This window comes from Balaenoptera musculus, chromosome 13, assembly GCF_009873245.2.
Source record: "Balaenoptera musculus isolate JJ_BM4_2016_0621 chromosome 13, mBalMus1.pri.v3, whole genome shotgun sequence".
In the NCBI taxonomy this organism is placed as follows: domain Eukaryota; kingdom Metazoa; phylum Chordata; class Mammalia; order Artiodactyla; family Balaenopteridae; genus Balaenoptera; species Balaenoptera musculus.
This window is the reverse complement of record NC_045797.1, coordinates 70,749,901-70,770,885: the sequence shown is the minus strand read 5'-3', so window position 1 is coordinate 70,770,885 and position 20,985 is coordinate 70,749,901. Positions and strand designations below refer to the sequence as shown.

At 57.2% G+C, this 20,985-nt stretch overlaps 1 protein-coding gene across 2 annotated transcripts in view; it reads right to left on the bottom strand.

Annotated features, from left to right (window-relative positions):
- DNMT3A (DNA methyltransferase 3 alpha) overlaps positions 1–20,985 on the bottom strand; it is a 104,646-nt gene that overhangs the window by 57,822 nt on the left and 25,839 nt on the right. For both annotated transcript variants that reach the window (XM_036872918.1, XM_036872917.1), the window contains exons 2-3: positions 18,949–19,195; positions 5,958–6,062 (exon numbers count right to left, since the gene is read on the bottom strand). In XM_036872918.1, coding sequence (XP_036728813.1) covers positions 5,958–6,062; positions 18,949–19,014 — 171 coding nt within the window. In that variant the 5' untranslated portion in view covers positions 19,015–19,195. The remainder of the gene's footprint in view (positions 1–5,957; positions 6,063–18,948; positions 19,196–20,985) is intronic.

The window sequence follows — 20,985 nt, the reverse complement described above, 5'->3', positions numbered from 1 at the left end:
ATCAGCCTCTGAAAGGGCCCCTGCCAAACCTGCTCCCTTCCAGAAGTCTCGGTCTCTGACAATACCACTGCCACTGGCCCTGGGGGCCGGCAGCACCTTCCTCCCTCTCCCTGGTCCACAGCCCAGCACTGCAGGCCCTGCCAATTCTGTCCCATCACGGCCGCCCCCCAACAGGCTGTGGGGGCATTTTTTGGCCCCAACGTACCCCATCCTATCTCCCTGCATTCTTTTGTGCTCAACCCATCATGCTCACGGATGCCAGAGTGAGCTTCCCAAAACATGACGCCCATCACTTCACACCTCCCACCGTCTCAAAAATCCTCCAGATAAACACAGCACATTTTTGAGAGGATAAAATATAAACCTTCAGGCTGCCTGCAAACTACCTCTCCACCCGAGATCAAAGGTGTTCTTAAATGAAACCCTCGTCCACTCAGCCAAGCCAGTCTGCGCACGGTCCGGCCTCCCCCAAGCACGCCGGGTCCCCGCGCACATTCGTCCCTGCACACGCTGCTCAGGAAGGTCCTAGGTAGGGAAACCTCCCACTTTCCCCTGTCACACATCACCTCCCTTCAAAGGCCCAAGTCCAGCCCCTCCCCCCAACATGTCTTCGGCACTTTAGGTCCAGACCACGGGCCAGGCTCTTGGGGTACTGGATGGCTCTGTGAGCGCTGGTTTGACTGATCAGCTGGGGGAATGAGCAGAGGAGACTGCAGGGCACCGTTACAAGGAAAGTCTCTAACCTCGCGAGATGTCTGACAGCCCTGTTTTCCCCACGCCTTCAAAAGCATGACGACACAGGGGAACGGGCAGGGATGCCCCCTGAGGGGCCGGGGCCCAGGAATGGGAGATACCCCTTCAGGAAGTTTTGTGCATAAAAACAAGGGGCACCAAGTCACCGAGTCAAGGTTCCAGGGGTTAGTGAAGGAGCCCTTCTAACCTGGACACAAAGAGGGGATTTGAGCTCTGTCTTAAGAATCAAACGGTCGTATTAGGTGGGAAAATGAGCCAATACTGCAAAGGCCCAATAACTGAGTTAAACGGTACTCGGCTGGCTTAAGCTGCAGTGGAACGGTCCCGCAGCTTCACACAGCTTACCGCACAAGTCTTTCGCTTTGAAGTGGAGCAGTTTGGCCCTCAAGAACTCACTCACTCAGGCGTTATGATGGAGGCTCAGCCTCCAGTGAGGAGTGAGGAGTTACGCTGGCTGTGGGCCGGTCTGGCTGAGCCCGGTGCCTGCTCCCGCCCCTCCCCCTCCCCTCCCCTCCCCCTCCCCCCCTCCCCCCCTTTCTGGGTTATTCTTAGCAAGAGGTGACCTCAGAGTGCTCCCACTGAACAAAAATAACCCTGGAGGAAGTTGATGAATATAAATTTTCAATGAATAAGTGCATATACCTAGTAAACAGGGCAGGGAGCCCTGAAGGGCCGGTCCCCACCCCAGGGTCTGGCGGGCAAGGGCAGATACTGTCCCCTCCTGGAGCCCCAGCGGTAACCAGCACATAGGACAAAGGCGGTCGCAGGGCAGTCTGGGTCTGTGATCAGGCAGGAACCAGCTTCGGACACCCTCACTTGTTGCTCTGCAACGTCCTCGGAGCCGGTGAACAGGAAGATGCCTCTTCCTCCCAGCCGACGCTCACACCCACACACAGGCCCACGCTCTCTGGCCAGCAGAGACCAGCCCTGCACGCTGCTGTCCCCTCCTCTGGTCGTGGGTACTGGCCAGCCAGCAGGCCCTGCACCCAGGTGCCAGCTCCCTTTCTAGGCTCCGCCCAGCCCTGAGGCCGGCTTCCTGTTTCCTGTTGCTGCTCCGGCTGCGCGCATCCTGGCTCTGAGGCCAGTGCCACAGACCAACACGGCCGCCCGGCTGAAATGGGCCCACTGCTCACTCCTCAGACCACCGCAGCCTTCCCCACTTACCCGCAGGCTCCCTGGTATTTGGGTCAATTGCCCTGCTCAGTTCTGTTTTCTCTGGATGCTTTTTGGACCAGGTCTACACACTTTTTCAAACAGCCCTGCATTCATATGTTATCTTAAAGCGAATTTGGGATACCCAGTCTTCCAGATGGTGTGGCTGGAGTGGCAAGGAGGAATGAGCACTGTGGGCTCTGCAGTCGGCAAGTGTGGAGTCCAAGTCTGGATCATCCTCCCTGAACCTCAGTCTCTTCATCTGAATGTGGGGATGGTAATGCCAGTGGCCTCCACCTACCCCACACAGGTTCATCGTTGGCATCAAATGAGGTCACGGTGTAGAAAGCCCTTGCAGACAGTTGAGTGCTGCACCACTCTGAGCCTTTCTTCATGGTCGCTGACCTCAGTGAGTAGGTAGACAGTGCAATGGGGGTGCCTCTAAACGGCAGATCTGGTGGAAGAGACAAGCTCTCCCCACCAGCTTTTCTGTGTGAAAAGCCAGGCTTTGGTTTAGGTTTTTTAAATTCCCAGTCCACCAGGAAATGGTACTTTTGTAAAACACAAAATCATGCCTGTGGATGTGGGGACAGTATCAAATTGATATAAAGGTTTCTAAATGCTGATTCTCAAGTTCTGTACAGACAGGTAACAAAACAGTTCGCAGACTGGTGCTTCGCAGTCAGGTGTGTGGACCAAAGCCCGGGATTGGTGGGCTGATATCTTGTCTTACTTCTTAGTGTTCATTTTAATTTCACAGTCAGTTCAAAAGGGAGAGCCAGTGTGGGTCACGATGGCTGCACTGGGCTTCATTTGTGAGACAGGCCTTGGTGGGCTGTGATACCGGGCGGGTAGAGAGAAGGGAAGGCTGCAGAACAGCTTACGAGGCAGCGGGACCCATGTGCTTGGGGTGATCAGGGAGCAGCGAAGAGGCGGGGTTTCCTTGGAAAAAGAGCTGGACGCTGAGCACCAGTGCAGAGGCAGGAGAGGTCACATGGCGACGAGGCAAACGGAGGGTTCCAGGTCTTGTCCCATGAGAATAAAGCTCCTAGAGATTCTTGAAAGCGACGTGCCCTGGGCTGTATTTAGTGTAATTACATGTGGCCTCCTCTCTAGCACGCTAGGTTGAAATAAGTCTTATTTATTTGGCAGGTGCTCAGTAGGTGTAATGTGTTTGTCACCGAGAAAGAGAGGGCCGGGGGGTCTAGAGAGATGCTGGGGGCAGGTGAGGCCTGATCTGGCTGAGGGCGCAGCCAGGAGGCTGTCGCAGGAGCAGGAGAAAGTGGAAGGCACTCAGGGACAGGCAGGCCTCGGGGGCAAATTCTGGAGACGATGTCACAGCCTCGGGCCGGGGGGCGGTGAGGACACCACTGGATGTACCTCGTCCCGCCCCGTCCAGCGGTGGATATGCAACATGTGCACCAACGTTTGCACTCCCAGCACTGCTCCCTCTGTTCCACCTGCCAGGATTCGAGCCAAGCCCACCCTCCCACCCCATTTCCAGGCTTAGCTCGATGACACACACTCAGCTGCTTTAAAGCTCCCTGGTCAATCTGTTCCCAGGGCCACAGCTGCGCCGGGTCCCCAGAAACCCTCCCTGCTGTGCTCCTCGGCTGGGGAGGGGCGGAGGCCTGGGCCAGCACCTGCTCCGCAAGTGAACCAGGTGGCCCGAGGCCCAGGAGACCGTGGGCTGGCCCTGAGCTGCAGCACAAACTTCCCCCACGTGGGCTCCCTTGGGGTCCACGGGCCTGCTGTCGGGGAAGACCTGCTGGCTGTTCTCTGTTCCCCTCACCGTGCAAGGGGTCCCTTTCACAACAGCTGCCTCAGCCCCATGCCTCCCCAGTCAGCGTTGCCTCCCCACGCTCTCTCTCCCTTCCCAGGGCCTCACTTAGGACTGGACCACATCCACACTGACCTGCACGGGATGTGCACCGCTGCCCACTGGAGCTGCTGAGAGGCCGATGCCAGGCTCCCACCCGAAAGGCCTTGTAGACCCCTGGCCCACTGGCCTCTCCGGGGGTGGGGATGTCGGTTTATGACGCTGCTGGCCCTGTGCATTTGGAGCCCACTTTGCTGTTTGCACAGCACCCCTGGAGGTGGACAGGGCAGGTATTACCGGCAGCCATATTTTACCAATGAGGAAGCAAAAGTTCAGAGAGGTTCAGTAATTTGCTAAGGTCACACAGCTGGGAAGCAGTAAATCCAAGGCTGCTGCTTCTGTTTCGGGTAAGGGCAGGACCGATCTTTGCTGACCACTGGCTCTTTGGTGTTTTAACCCATTTAATTCTCACAGGGGTCTAGGAGGAATGCATTTTTATCATCTCTATTTTTCAGAACGGGAACCCAAGGTTCAGGCAGTGACTTGTTCAATGTCACACAGGTGGTCAGTGATGGAGCTGGGATTTAAACCCAGGTCTGTTGGATTTTAAAGACAGTGCTTTTCCTTCCATGCTGGGCACTGTTCCAAGCCAGGGGTGTATGACCCCCTGGGCGTGCCCCTCTTCCCTCTCATCGTCCATCTCTGGACACACTTCCACACTAACCCCTGATTTCCCTGCACCCTCTGATCCTGGGGCCTCACCCCACCTCTCAGTGATGAGCCCTCCCTTTGGTTCCAGGGACTCACAAATGTGAGTCAAAGGGCTGCCAGGTCCCATTTGCTACAGGTGGTGGCTCCCGTCCCCAGCACCCGAACCAGGGAAAGGCGGAGTTTGCTCTGCAGATCTCGAGCACACGTGCAGCTCAGGTTCTGAATGACGGGTGGGCTCGGACTCAGCCTGCACTGTGCCCCTCCACTTTCTCCCGCCAGGTGCCCTGTGAGGGCGGGGAGGAGAGTGGAGGGACCCCCGAGAATCTGGGAGTGCAGCCTGGAGTCTGCTGCAAGCTGAAAATTCCTTTGAAGTCCCATTTTATCTTTCAACGGCATGTGAATTTTTCATTCCAGGCCATAAAATATCCATGTCTGCTTTAATATTAAAGTGTTTAAAATTGCTTACCAGTTAAATGACTTAACTTCTTCCCCCCTTCCCCTCCAAATCTCCAAGCAGAAGTGGCAGTGGTGCACTTCAGTGCCCTGCAGATTCCCAGACCTCCCGACTCCAAGAACCCCCCTCACCTCCAGCTGGTGCAGCGCGCCCTCCCTCCCTCCCTCTGCTGCCCCTTTCACTGCAGCCACGTTCACCCTGCTCTCTGCCCCAAGGAGGAAAATCCTGCCCTGCTGAGAACACTTCCTTGAAGGGCTGAGTTACAAATGCGGGGCTCCTGGCTCCTCTTTACCTTCTTGCTCCAAGTTTCCCATTCTCAGCTGGAAGGGACGAAAAGAAAGGAACCAGCTGTGGCTGGAGCTGGCAGATAACTATTGTTCTGCCTCTGAGTTTAAGGCATAAGGAAGGCAGGCTCCTGCCGCCCACGGGCCTTGCCTTGCCCTCCGGAGCACTCCTCATCTTGGGCAACCCCAGTGTCCCCCCCCACCCCACCAGATTCAGAGGCAGTGGCACCCGGAAGCCCGGGGTCTACACTTCTACTGGACTTACACAGCGCCCAGCCCTCCTCCTCTCTTACAGCCTGCATCTCTTCCCTACTCACTTTGATCAGACTTCCAGACCTCAGTTCCCTTCCTCCAAGTTCTCCAGGTGGGGCTGAGGCCCAAGGTGGGTGTCTGGATGGGGAGGGAGGGGCCCGTGCCGGCAGGCTAGGGAAAAACAAGTCCCACCCTCTTGCTGCCCTTCCAGAATGAAGCTGAGAGTCAGGGGCCTGGTTCAAGTCCCACAAGACCCACAGCGCAAGTCCCCTGGCCTCTAGGGGCCTCCAGTTCGATGCAGAAAATAGGAAAGTTTGGGGGTGGTTTTGGGGGTCCAGTGAATGAGGAATGGAATTGGGCTCTACAGCTGGAGGGGTACACTCCATGCCCCAGTCTTAGCGTGCCCAGGTCCCTGCAGGACACACATCACTGGCATTTACAGTGTGCATGTGCCCGTGCGTGTGTGTGTGTGTGTGTGCATGTGTGCGTGCGTGCGTGCGCACTTGGGCTGGGGGTACGCCACCTCACTCACCGGAGGGTGCTTGCGCTTCCTCCCAGGCCGCCCCACCTTCCGGGCAGCTGTGCTGGGCTCCTGCCGCTCCTCCTTGCCACGGGCCTCCTCCTGCTCCTCTCCCTCCTGTGGGCACAGACACAGCCTGTAAAGCCAGGGCTGGACCCCAGAGCCCTCCCCAGTGTCCCACCCGCAGGGCAGCCACGCTTCCGGGGTTGTGCCATGCTGGTCCCCCTGGCAGGGATGGTCTTCACCCGCTTCCTGACTGGCAGAGCTGGGCCACCCCTGAGGGCCGATTCAACTTGATCCTCAGGGGACTTCAGAGCCGCCCCGCTGCCCCAGCAGAATGCAGCTCTCCCTCGGGTGGACACGTTCTCTGAACCACAGAATCGTAACACATGCTCTGACAAAGAATTTGTTTCTGGATATGAGTTTATTTATATGAAAAAAATCTAACACAAGTACAAAAATGATTAATGCCATATTTAATGAATCACCTTTATTGAAGAGAATAAAATCACATGAAGAGAAGTATGACATGTAGCGATGTCTACTGGAAGGACATGCAACCCTTGGAAGGAGAGGCCTACCACAGACCATGGAGGGCATTACAGCCACTGTACATACACCTGCCCTGAAGCATCTGCCACATCGCATAGGCACTGCATGTGCCTGTCACCCCGCGGGAGCATCTCAGGGACCGTGTCTTGGTTCATCGTGATGCCCCTCCTTCGCTGAATTTTGGACCAGAGTTTGGTTTTGTTACCACCCTTCACCTGGCACGTGCCAGGGCCGAGCCCTGCGATGCTTGTCTCGTGGGGCAGACACATAAACCTAGAAAGTCCTCCTGCCTCACTGCTCCAGCCTGGCCACAAACCACCCACAAGTTGCTTCTGACTCAGCCGGCTCCAGCATGACTAATCATGAGCAAAAACTGTGTTGGGGAAGGAGAGAGAAAGGGACCCTGACCCAGCAGAGGCCCCTCAGGCTGCCATTCGTGCCCTGCATGACGTCAGCAGCCACAGACATCTTCACAGTCCTCCCAGGGGAGGGCGCCAGCCCAGAGCCATGCTGGTGCCACAGAAAAGGGGAGGTGCACAGATTCCCAGGGGATTGAATCGAGGTGGCCCTCAATGTCCCACTCAACTTTCATTTTTTGTGATTTCAAAATAGCTTGTGGTTTGCCACATTAATTTTCAGGTGATGGTGGGACATGCAGATGGAAACCTACTGTGACCAGTCATAGACATGAGACCAGTGGGAAGAGTGGCACTGGCCCCCTCTGTCCATCCATCCATTCGAGGCACATCTGGGACAGACCCGCCCAGGAAGGAGATTTAGGAGGGAGATTCAGCATTGCAGCTGAGAGTCCGGGAGCCCTCCGAGGACATGTGAGTGGAAGATGACAGAGGCCCCAGGCCTCAGCACTGAGGGGAGACGCCAGTCAAGTTGCAGGGGGTGGAGAGAGTGTTCAGAGGGGCAGAAAGGGGACGCCGGTGTATTGTGGGTGCAAGAAAAAAGGGAGCTGCCAACCCAAGAGGCAAAGTCGACAGATGCAAAGAAGTCGAGGGCAGAGCGATTTGGTTAGGCGTGGAAATGGTCAGCCTCAGACGGAAGCTGTGCAGAATGACACGGCAATGAGGACCAAGGGGCCAGAGAGGGGCTGGAGAGACAGTTTAAGGAACCCAGCTGAGAAAGGTCTGGAAAAGAAGCCAAGGACAGGGAGCCCAGTGCCGGCTGTGGACAGGAGGTGAGGGTCCAGGGTGGTGAGAGAAAGGCTGCCCCAGGACCAGAGACCCTTGAGAGGCTCTTTTCAGGAAATCATGGCAGAGAAACTGTGAGGGCAGAAAGGCCGAGGTGGGGGACAGCCAAGTGGTGGAGAGGCCTCCATGACAGCTCTGTGGGCCTGGACTGAGGGCGGCTCAGGGCCACATGCCCCGTGGTAAGCCAGGCCTGCTGGTGCTGAGCTGTCTTCTGAGACCCCACAGACACCCCTATTTAAGAAACAATCACTTGGATCACACAGAGAGAAAATATTACCAATGCAGCTTAACGTTTGTGAAAGTTCCAACTGAATCTACCCAAGGGTAGTGAATTTCAGCTGAGATGGTGCTTTTGGTCAGGTTACACCATGGCTAAAAGGGCACCGTCTTGATCGTGCTGACCAGGTAACTCGGCATTTACAAAACAGTTGGAGGCCACGCAAGGTCGTGGAAAGGCATGGGGCTTAAAGCAAACCAAAATGGGTATGAGCCCGGCTCGTCCATGTGTTAGTTCCCGGACTGTTCTCTCTGAAACTCAGTTTCCTCATCCATAAAGTGGGGGTAGGAAGGTGTCCATTCTGCCTGCTTCTCGGGTTTTTAAGACGACAGATGACTAAATGCCTCGTACCCTTGCCTGTTTTGTTCACTGCTGAATACCCAGAGCCTACAACAGACTCAGCACATCGTGGGTTCTCCACATGCCCCTCGATGAGAGGACTTACACATCCCCCGGCAGCAGGAGGCCCACCCAGCCCCTGTACTTGCCTACAGAGCACTAGGCCACACCTAGCCAAACCTCTGACCGTTGCTCGTGGCTGGGGCCATGGGCGTGGAATGCACAGGTAGCAGCCAAGAGGGGGTGCCGAGGTGGGTCAGGATCAGTCTGGGTGGCCGTGGGGTCTGAAAAGACTCCTACCACCCAGAATTCTGGGCTCTGAACTATTTCTTTAGCACACTGCATCTCTTACAGAGGGATTCATTTGATTTTCTAACTTTGCTCTGAACTAATCAGAAACGGGAAAGCCAATCAGAGCCTCAGATTAGCACTAAGGAACCACAGTTACCAGGCTGCTGTGCTGACTAAAAACAAAGACACCTGCTGTTTCAGGACCGCCAAGCCCAGCTTCCATTAGCATATGGAGAAAGGCCTTTGGGGGCCCCTGATAGGCAACCCCTGTGCCATCTGGAGACTTGCTGTCATTCCTCACCTCCACACACGTGCTCCGCCTGACACACAGGAGATGCTCAGCACATCCTTCCCTGTTGAATTTAATTCAATGCAACACCCCCAAGAGGAAGAGGTGGAAGACCTTGATGCCAGACCATCTGTCCAGGTCCTGGTGTATTGAGAACGGGGAGCCCCCAGGGCCATGTCCTGAGCCTATCCCTCGGGCCCAAGCGGGGAATGGCACCTGATGCCCAGTCCAACACTCTGCCCTCCGGTACCCCTGGGGTGTGCTTAGGAAACCGAGTCTCCACAAGAGTCCAGGTGGGGAGTCGCACCCAGGTCTGAGCGACTCTGGCCCATACCCTTTCCATCTAGCCCTGAAGCACGGCTTTGTGAAAAGTGTGCCGTTTTCGGTCAACACGTCATTCTCCCGTGATACAGCGACATCGCGGGGCAAAGGGAGGTGGCGATACCTTCTGGTCTGGGCCTGCCCGCATTCACACCCACAAGTGAGAGGGGTAATACACTGAGAAGGGCAAGCAGATGGCTCGGGGCCGCGCCCCTCAAGGAGGCGTATCAAGCGGTTCATTCTCGCATCTGTCATGGGGCCTGTTTCATTCAATATCTTTGCTGATGGGCTGAGCAAAGGAATGTAAAATATGCTTATCAAATCTGCCAGTAGCACTGAGTTGGGAGGCGTCACTAATACTCTGAAAGGGAAGAATCTGATCCACAGTGACTTGGAGCAGCTGGAAAACAGTAACAAATTTAGCAGGAACAGCCTTGAGCCCGGGTTGGTTTCCTCATCTGTCAAGTGAAGGGGCTGAATTAGTCAGTCCTTCCAGTGGGAGGAGGCAGGAATGGGCAGAAATTCTAGTGAGGTGGGCTTTGGGGCGGAGAGGGGGCAGGCTGGACTTTTTGCTCTGCTATTTACTCCCTAGTCCCTTCGAGCTATTTAACCTCTCTAGTCTAGCGTTCCTCACCTACAAAATGGGGATAATAATATCTCACTTCCACAGCAATGGTATAACAATTAAATGAGGTAATATATGGAAAGCTGACACATGAGAGTCACTCAAGAATCGCTAACTTCCTCCGCTCCGCAGGTCCTGACCAGAACTATTCACAACGTGCTCCCCTCCCTCCTCCCCGTCCCTCCCCGCCCCCATGCAAACCCCAGCTCACTGCCCGGCATATGCAGCCATCACTCAGTGCTACAGACAAACCCCAACATCTGGCTGGTACCGCCGCAGTGAGATACTCAGGAACACTGGGGCTCCGTGATCCTTCCAAAATGCAAAGCTGATTACGTCACTCCACAGAGCTTAAGCCCTTGCTGAGGGGGCTCCCAGGGCCCTGCAGGATCAAGCCCAGCTCCTTAGCCCGGGTGAAGGAAGGCCCTAGGATCTGGCCAGCACTTCCCACCCATCGTAAACCGACCACGCCAGGTGCAAATGTGGGCTGCTCCCTCCCTGGGACATTGGCACAGACCCTTGCTTCTGCCCCGACTACCTTCCCCTCACTTTTCCAACCTCACTTCCTAGATTCCCTTCCCCTGGGCCCCTCCTTCCCATACCCCACCTAGACTGAGTCTATGGGTCCTTCCTCTCCCATAGCACCCACTATCCAGCACTGCAAATGCCAGCTATCATCATGACCAAGCCACAAGCCCCTCGAGGGAAGGAACTCTGTCTTATTCACCTTGGCGTCCGTCCCCAGTGCCTAGAGCGATGCACCTGGCACAGGGCAGGCACTCAAAATACTTGATGAGTGACTGTCACATAGTAGATGTTCAATAAACAAGTCCATGCACACAGAGAGAGGCACGTGTACAAATCCACAAACCTGCACGAATACAACCAAGCAGGAGGCTCCAGTGCCGTTCTGATCTTTATGACTCAAAGTCAGGAAACAGGATGACTACAACGTATTTTCTAGTCTTAAACATAATCATGTCACTTCAATTTATGTAACTCTTTACAGTTTTCAAAGCCCCTCTACATTTGGTGGCCTGTTAGATTAGGTAGTTACCATCAGCCTCTCTCAACTTCTAAGGCTATGATTTGACCTACATTTTAACACAGCTCACTGGATGGAATATTTTAGGCCACACACAACTTCTCATTCTGAGGAGCTGGGCCATGATGATAATAATCTCTCACATTTGTACAGTACATGGTAATTAACAAAGCATTTTCACATACGTTATTTCATTTTATTCTTATGCTTTACAGAAGTAGAGCTGGTATTATTTTTTTCCATTACGCAGGCGGGAAATCTGAAGCTCAGAGTGTTACCTAACTTTCAGAGATCAGAGAGCCAGCAAGGGAGGCCTGTAGAACCAAAATTTAAATCTTTTGATTCCCAGCCCTTGGGTCTTTCCACAGCAACATGCCCACTATACCCTGCTATGCCGTGTGCCCCTGACACGTGTACACATGCATGACCATGAGCAGGCAGGCAAGCCAAGGTAAAGGTACACGCTGGCATTCACACGCATACATCCACACGCAGTTGTCTCAGGGACCTCATGCCTAGACGGGGACCCCTCCCTCTAAGAGAGACACATCCCACGAGGCCCTCACCCAGAGCCAGCCAGCCAGCCAGCCGTACGTGCTCCCTTCAGAGCGTACACCCGGATGCTAATGACCCGCATCCGCTGAGCAGATTGTCTCAAGTTGGTGTTGAGTCAAGGGGATGAACTTGCCGGATCTAGCCAGCCACTTGCCCGGGCCCCCTGGGACAAGAAGCATGTACAGCTTTTGCCAGCTGGCTGGCTGGCCTCCCAGGGCCTGTCTGTGGTCATGGAATTCAGTGAAACGAACTGGCTTCTCTGGCAGGCAGAGCCCCGTTCTGGGTGCCTGAGTACCAGGCCCAAGACCCCACAGAGCACCCCGCACACACGTGCACACACGTGCACACGCACATGCACGGCAGGCCCAGGCCGGGCCGCAGGGTGAGCTGCAGGAGGACGGGCGGGGAGGGCAGGGGCACCGGGAATTGCTGTAGGTGCTCCCACTTCCGCGCAGCCCTCCCAAGCCCCCCCGTCTTTTCTGCTCTCAGTCACCTCCCAAAGCTCATCAGTCCTTTGTTTCAACTACTCAACAATATTCAACAGATATTCACTGACTGCTTAGTGGGCTTCGTATTATAATTATCGATGAAGGTCTTCCATGACTCCCAAAAGGCCATGCTCCCAGAAGGCAGTGTCCGTGTCCTGATGGCCCCTCCGACGCCCGCACAGCTCCCAGGCACCTGCGCACTGTGGGCTTTCCCCAGGCCCTCCGCACCCCGTGCACCATGCTGGGGCTTCACCGCCTTCCGGAACGGAGACTCCCCCCAGCACACACCCAGCCCACAGCAGCCCAGCCGTGCCCACCCCTGTGGTCCTAGGGCCACCATGAGCCCAGGCCCATGGATGTGCTCAGAAACATTTACTGAGCACCAGCTATGTACTAGATATAAAGATAAGCAAATAGGGAACTCAGTTCAGAGGGAGAGACACCACATAAACACACAAGTGCCTGTGCTGTGCCGAGGGCCCGGATGGAGCACGCCCGCTCTGCTAGCAGCCACCCCCGCGGCCCCCAAGCCCCCTCGCCCTTGCTCCTTCAGCAGCCCACCCGGGCTCTGCACAGCCCACCATCTCCTTCCCACCCCACCGGCCACCCTCGCTTGGTGGACGGAAAGAATCCAGATAAATCTACTTTGTAGCCATGTGACTGTTACCAAGTTTCTCAACCTCTCTAAGCCTCAACCCCCTATCTGTAAAATGGGGATCCTCCAGTTACTGTGAGGATTAGGTGAGTTAATTGCCGGGCAAAGGACACTCCTTCAGACAGCCTTCCACACCGTGCACATGCTAAGTGGGGTGATTAGAAGTAATAGCCCTAATAGCCCTGTGGCTCTCCGCAGAGGCAGCTGCAGGACATGACCAGGCCCTGTGTCCAGTCCAGGTGCCAGAAAGGAAGGATATCTTCCCATTTCTCAGTCATCCTGGGACACCCACTCTTGCTCAGCTCCCCGCCGGCCCTCTTGCCTTTGCAGAGCTGAGCTCAGCTTCCCCGCCCAGGCCCTGTGGGACCTGCTTCTTGGCCAGGATGGGCTCCAACCCCAGCCCAGACCTGAGAGCACGAAAGACCTGAGGGACCTTGGGTCCGGCTGTGGCCCCGCATGCGAGCCTCTGAAGGTAGCATAGCCCCTGCCATCAGCAGTTAGGTCACCCTGGGACTTCCCTGGTGGCACAGCGGTTAAGGATCCACCTGCCAATGCAGGGGACACGGGTTCGAGCCCTGGTCCGGGAAGATCCCACAGGCCGCGGAGCAACGAAGCCCATGCGCCACAACTACTGAGCCTGCGCTCTAGAGCCCACGAGCCACAACTACTGAGCCCACGTGTCGCAACTACCGAAGCCCACGTGCTTTAGGGCCTGCGTGCCGCAACTAATGAGCCCACGTGCTGCAACTACTGAAGCCCAGGTGCCTAGAACCCGTGATCTGCAACAAGAGAAGCCACCGCAATGAGACACCCGCGCACCACAATGAAGGGTAGCCCCCCCTTGCCGCAACTAGAGAAAGCCCGCGCGCAGCAACAAAGACCCAACGCAGCCAAAAAAAAAAAAAAAAGGAGTTAGGTCATCCTGCAACTTGCCTCAGTTTTGCTTCTGTTCAGTGGGTAAAGGGAGAGGGGGTCACAGGCCACGGGCTCTCAGGGGACTTTAAACCCACACCATTCACACCCTCGTCTGCATTGTCCCCACTCTTCTCCCACGCCTCTCAGTCCTCGGGGCTGCAGTGGATCTTCGCCACAAACGTGCAGATAGGTTGGTAGGTAGAGAGATAGGCAGATGGGGAGGAAGGTAAGTAGGTAGATAGACAGACAGCTAGTTAACTATCCGAAATAAATCACAAGACTAAATCTGTGCCACTGTGTTAACCACTCACACACACCATCTCACGGAAATCTCTCATTTCGCTGCTCAGCAGTCATGTAGCTGAGTCCACATTCAAACACAGGTCTATCTCCAGAGTCCAACTGACCCCCACTTAAGACTGTATTGACTGCAGAGTTAAACTTGACATGTAATAGCAGTTAACTTAGAGAATTTTAGAGAACCTGAACCCTAAAATGGAGGGCCCAGTCAGCTCTGGGGTGGGCACTGTTTACATCACTTGCCTGCTCTCCATGCGCAAGTATCTGATCGACTCCACTGAGCTAAAAACGGACACACCATTATTATTATTAGCTGTGTTCCCGAAGAGGTAAGGGCAAAGCTGCCTTTACTGGAACTGTTTAAATGTGTAAGAGGGATGCTACCTCAGCGACCCCTATAGTGACGATTATAAAGCAGAGAGCAGGCCCTGAGTGACCGTGTGTGGGCATCTGAGTGCACTAAAGGCAGGGCATGCCCGGGGCGGGCACCGGATCTGTGGGCCAGCAAGAACAGCTGAGAGTGGAGCCGGGGGAACCCCACCCAAGGATGCCCTTGAACTTCGGAAACAGAGTGCAGGAAGTGGTCGGCGCCCGAGGGAAATCAGTACTTGCCAGGCCTCTGGGTTGGACCTAGGTGAGGAGGGAGGAGCCCTGGCCACAGCACTGGCCATACGTGCATAGATATACACACAGGTATGCACACATACACATGGGCACACTTGCTGTGCTCCCCCAGCACAAATACGTACCCCCCAACAGGCGCTTCTCCTACCCAGCAGGAGAGAGTGAGCTCAGGGCGAGCCGTCCAGGAGCGGCCTCCTTCCTCCAGAGGGCAGGCATGGCTTACCCACCCTGGTATCTTCCTATCCCCTTCCCTTTACTAGGTCCTCCAGCAAGGTACATTCAGTTCACCCAACAAACTCGTGGAGCCCTACTATGTGCCAGGTACCTGGAAAGGTATCTAAGTCTGAAAAGGAGGAAAGGAGGGAAGGAGGAAGGAGGAAGGGAAAGAAGCAACGTGTCCACAGCAGTGTCTTCACACGTAAGAGTATGTACCTGGTACGTGTGTGTATGTGCGTGTGCACGTATACTCAGTCACACATACTAGCCTGTGTACGTGAGCTCCTGCTGGAGATGAAGTGCCCCCAACATCGACCCCAGGGCAAGAGCACTGCTATGCAGAGAAAAGCATTCTCTGACTTTCAGAAGAAACTTGGATAGGACTACGGAACATCACAGCTGGGAGGCACCATCCATTCCATCCCCTTTCACACAGGTGGCAGCCTGAAAGGTACAGGAGCCTGGGTTCGAATCCCAGCACCACCACTTACTAGCTGTGTGGCCTTAGACAAGTGACCTAACCTCTCTGAGCATCAGTTTAGTCTTTAATAAGATAGAGTGATGAAAATAATAGAGCCTACCTTATGGAGCAGTTGTAAGAATGAAATAAGATAATGCAAGTACAGACTTTAAAAGAGCACCTAGCAGATAGTCAGCACTCAATGCATCTGTTATGTTTCTAAGGCTCGGGGAAAGAGGGGAATAGCAAGATCAGGGGCCCAGCCTGGGGCTTGGACTCCTGGCCAGGCACTGATTCACATTTGGGGATCTGAGGAGGCCCTTCCAGCCCCGGGCTTGGAATGTTCTTGGTCCCCCATCCTGCTCCCTCTGCCCCCCTCTCTCCCCTCCACACAGGGCCTGGCACCATATCTCCATGATCCCCTCTGAGCCAGAACCAAGGCTCCTGAACTTCCTGATGCTCCCCTCCCCTCCCATCTCTCATAAGGCCAGCTCCCCCTCCCTTTTCTGTGGCCAGATTTACCCAGCCGACCCCCACTGCCAGAGTCCCAGGGCTCAGCATCCCTCCCTCCACACACCCCCCCACCCACCCACCCCCGAGCCTGCCTCCTCCCAGGCTCCCCAAGCTGCCCCGTCCCTGCCCAACACATGGACAGTAGGGCTGGGGAGGCTGCTGGGCAGGTGCCACGAGGACACCATGTACACAGGCCTCTCTGCACTGCCAGCAGAGGCACGGCTGCCTCAGCCTACCGCGCACAGCTCTGCGCCCTGCCTGTTTGATCAGGGCTCTGGGACTGTTCTCCTGTGAAGGGGTCTTATCCACTCTCATTTTCCTCTCCATCCTATCCACAAGATACTTCCTGAGCACCTACTGTGTGCTAGTCAGGCCCTGAGGATCCACCCAGACGATGGTGGCTGGGGTCCTGCCCTCCTGGGGCAGCTGCGGGGGCTGGATGTTATCCACACCAGTACTTCTCAAATCCCCTAGAGGGCTGGTAAAAACAAGGATTGCTGGGTCCTGTCCCCAGAGTTTCTGATTCAGCAGGTCTGGGGTGGGGCCCGAGCTTTTGCATTTCTAAGCCTTCCAGGTGCTGCTGGTACCGCTGGTTTAGGGATCACATTTTGAGAACCGCTGGTTCTCTCTGTAATTCAAGACAGACTGAAGCCAGGGCTTTGATCAGAGAGGAGAGAAAATTAGGGAAAGGGCACATCAGTCAGAGGAAGCAGCATAAACAAAGGCCTGGCAGCTCCAGGAAGTACTGGAGTGAAAGGTACAGGGAGGCGTGGCCGGTGGGGGGGAGGGGCAGGCGGGAAGGGCACATGGGGCCAGGTGGTGAAGGGGCCGGTGGGCAGCCACACCCCTGCCCTCTGGCTCACCAAACAGTTCCTTTGTGCCAGGTGCCCCTGGAAACTCTGCCAGACTCCTTGGGCTGTGGCCCAAACCCATCTTCCCCTCTGCAGCCACGCGCACCCCTGCCCCAGGCCTGGCTTTCACGGGCTGCCGTGGGCGTGGGCGGCTGTCGGCGTCTCTGCCCGCCCTCCTGGGGGCTGCACGGGAGCCAGCCCAGCGGTGCCAGGAAGGTGTACCAGGTGAGCCAGCATGCACACCGGGGAGAGCGCCCGCCGTACCCCAGCCCACTCTGTCAGCTCCCTCGATCAGCACCAGGCTCTGGGCCTGGGTGTGTGTTTGTTGCCTCTTGAGCCAGAGCAGTTACTATGGGTAGATAATAATAGCAATCGTAATCCCTCATAATTGACCAGACTTTGCTGTTTGCAGGGCACTCCATGCCCGTGACTAATCTGACTTCCACAACCACCCCATAAAACAGGCACAGCTAGAGTTACTATCCCCAATTTTACAGCTGAGCAAACGCACGCCAGAGGGCCTGAAGTCACATCTCCAATAAGTGACATCTCAGGCCTGGGGCCTGGGACTCGTGACTCTCTGTCCAGTGCTTTTTCTCTGTCCTGAACTGTCATGATAGAGAGCCTGTCTGCGGCTCTCCATGGGCGGGGCCGGGGCCTCTGCGGCCCAGGGAAGCCCTGTCCAGTAACAGGAGAAATGTTGCCCGGCTGCCCCACGTCCTCCAACCGGTGGGGGGGGGCAGCTGACCACCAACTGGCAAGTGCGTGGACACGGAGCTGTGCAGCACCAGTCAGGACATTGGACCGGGGGGAGGGGTCAGGGTCACCTAAGCTAACGGAAGAGCAAAGCCAGGCCCAAGAGGGAAGGGAATTATCTATGGGCCACAGCTGCCACTCAAGAGCACAGGTGGGTGCAGGTGGCCCTGACTCTATGGCGGCAGGGTCTGGGTCTGCTGCCACCTTGAGTCCGCGGGATCAGAAAGAAAGGGACTGAACCTGTAACCCTAGAAGCCCCACCCAGTGGGCTGCAGCATGCACTTTCTTCCCAGCTTGGGGGTATACACGGTCCCCCGTCCCGTGGCACTCTGCAGGATCCTGGGCTGGAAAGACAGGTGTCTGGGCTTCGTGCAAGCATCAGCGCACGTGCGTGCGTGCGTGTGTGTGTGTGTGTGTCCGTAACAGGACCCATGCAGGTGGGGCAGTGAAAAAGACTCCGATGCAGGACAGCAGGCTCTCATCTGGACCCCCCACTGATAAGCTGGGCTCAGCTTCCTCATCTCCAAACCAGGGCCATCTGTCCTTGCCCCACTTGTTTCAAGGGCTGTCCTCAAGGACCAAATGGATGGAAACCACCCAGAAGACAGAAACTGGCTCTAAGAATGAGCAAGCCCAGAAGGAGCTGAGCACGCGCGGCGGGAGGGTGGGCAGGGAGCAGGTCTTGGAACGGCCGCTGATGGCGGATCACCAGAGCTGACCCCCTCAGAGTGCTCAGTGGTCCCACACCTGGTGTCAGGTGTCCACCCTGGTTCCAGGAGGACAGACTGTGCCCCAGAAGCATGCCCTGCTACTCTCAGATACGACCAAGTATCACCACCCCTCACTCCCGCTCAGGGAGAGAACAGGCAGAGGGAACTGCGGGGACCAGGGCATGACAGAGATGGGACGCCCCAGGAAGGCCGTTGGCTGGCACAGCTTCCCTGGAAGGTGCGGCAGGGTCTACCATTCCACAGAAGGAAAAGCAGAGTCACGTGCTGGGGATTCGAATGGCTTTGCCTACAGGTGGGCACGGCTTGGTGAGGCCCCGAGGTTGCCTGTCGGAACCCGGCAGCGACGCCCACCGGTCTGCTGGCATCTCCTCTAACTGCTTTAGGGCCATCCTGGAGTTCAGCAGAAGGGTGAAGAGGTCACCCCTCATGGGGCTCCAAAAACAAGGTCACTAGCTCCATGGCCAGAAGTAACACTTGCTCAGCGCCAGGGATGGGGCGGGGGAGGGAAATCACCATCTCCACTGTGACTGGTGCCGCCCTGAGCACACAGCACGCAGTGAGCCACGCACCGTGGTGAGCCTGGCTGTCTGTGCGGCCGGGGCAGCCCTCACGAGGTCTCCCATCTACAAAGCCCCCTGAACTTGTCTTTGGCCTCCCCAAAGCTACTAACCCCCCTGGGGAAACAGAGGCAGCTAACCCAGGTAAAGTGACTCACCTGAGGACACACAGCTAGTAAGAGGCCGATCCAGAAAGGAAGCCAGATGTGGAGACCCTGCAAGGCCAGCCCTAACAATCGCACTCGCCTGGGGTCTGAAGCTCTGCTCACACACCAGGGGGGCTGAAGACTCAGTCCCGGAGCCCGACCACCAGGATTTAACCTCTGCAAGCCTCAGTGTGCTCACCACCAAGACAGGGGGATAGGTCTTCCCTACAGGCCCGTGTGAAGACGGAGCGGCGCGGTCCAGCGCCCAGCACCCCCAGCAGAGCCGGCTGCTCACCTTGCGCTCCTCCTCCCCCCGCTCCGGAGCGGGGCCGCTGGCGTCCCCGGGGCCGCTGGCGGGCATCGCGGGCAGCTGGGCGGTGGGAGGCAGGCTGGGGCTGCGCGGGGCGGGGGGCTGCTGGCCTCTGGGGAAGGAATTATCGTGGTCTTGGTAAGCAAGAGTTAAAACTTAAACATAGATCCCGGCGCGGAGGGCGAAACGCGGCCTCAGGCTGTCTGTGGGGCTGGGCTTCCCGCGGCTCCACCTGTGGGGGGAAGAGAAGAGGGGTCAGCAGGGCAAGGCACCTCCACTCCAGGCCCCAGCTGACCCCCACCGGCTCCCAGGGCCAGACCCTCGGCCCCGGGGCTACGCTGGCCTGACTCCTCTTCCCAGGCGCAGGCCGAGCCGGCACCCGGCGATGCGGGCACCCAGCGATGCGGGCACCCAGCGATGCGGGCACCGAGGCCGAATCGGCAGCAGGGCCGCACCTGCCTCCGACGCGCGACAGTCTCCCCGGCCTCCGCGTTGCCGCGGCACAGTGGGCGCCACTTGTGGGACTTGCAGCCGCCTCCCGCCCCCTCCCGTCTCTTCATTCACGGCTGTTCTTTCCTTTGAAAGCTTCCCGCAGCCTCCCCCCCCCCCGCCCCCTGGGAAATCCCAGAGGTCCCCAGCCGGCTACATTTTCCTTCTGATCTGTCCTCCCCGAGCCCCTACCCCACCCCGCCCCCACCACGTGGAGGAAGTGAGCGGCAGTCACAGGATGTAGTGAGATGAATGTCACCTCACTTTAAGACCGGCGCCTGGGCCCGGAGAAGGCTGAGGGTGAACCCAGGCTGCGGCCAGGCTGAAGGCCTGCCTGGGTTTGCAGGGCTGTCCAGGGGACGCCCCGGTGTGGGGTGGGACGAGGCCGCAGCCACACCGAGCCAGGGAGGATGCCAGGCCGCTCCCCCCGCACCCCGCGAACCAGCCCCACCTGCCCTGGGAAACTGTGGGCTCCAGGGGGCCCTGCGAACGCACATGGCTGAATTTTAGGGGCTTTTCGGCGTCCCTGCTTCAGGTGCGGGCCTCACGCCAGTGAACTAACAAAGCCCGGGCCACAGGCCTCAGCTGGGGGGTGGGGGCGGCGGGGGGGGGGTCGTGGCTTCACCCCCTTGGCTCGGAGGAGCCGCAGAGAGATCTCCGGCTCTCCGCCCCCCAGGAGGAGCCTGGGCCCAGCCCCTGCCTCCGCGGGCCAGCCAGCACGGGGAGGGGCCTGGCAGGAGGAGGAAAGTGGGAGGCAGGCTGGATCCGGGCCCACCCACACCCTTCCACTTCCAGTTCCCGGTTCTGCTTCCCCGCTCCCCCTCCCTCCAGGGCTGCTTCTCCCATCCCCCTCCAGCCAGAGCTCCCTGGAAAACCAGGAACCGGAAAAGGCGCAGGCTTGGGTCTCCCACGGGTGCAGCCCCTCCCCAGGGATGGGCGCTGGGCTGGGAGGTGGGGGGGTGGTGTGGAGGGGGAAGCTGGCGCTGGGAGGGGCCTCTTTAGGGCCTGGACACGAGGGGCCCCATAAGTTAGAGCCTGGACAGGCTGAAGGTGCTCCCGCCCCCCAGGTGAGCCCTAAGGAAGCCGCAGGTGTAGCACTGGTCCAGGCTGGGCCGAGGAACGTCTGCTATGCGGTATGCGGGTGCAGGAGCGAGAGCAACTCCGTGTGTCCGATGCGGTGCCAAGCCCGGGACGGGCCTTCCTCTTTGGGCAGATACAAGTATTACTACCATCTACTGTTGAATCTAAGGCTGCAAAAGGCTAAGGCTTATCCGTGTTGCAGTGTCAGGGCAGAGGCTTGAATCCAGATCTCTGACTCTAGGGCTCTGAGGGCATCTCTATGAAGCTCCGTCCCCCAGCTTACACCACCCCACAGAAACAACCCCGAGAGCCCATCAGACAACCGGGCCAACCCAGAACTCCACAAGGCTTCTGACCATCATCAGCCAGCCCGCGAGTCCCCCTCAAACCCACCCCTTGTCTGTTAGCACAAATATCCCCGATCACCCACCACATCAAAATCTTCAAAAGGAT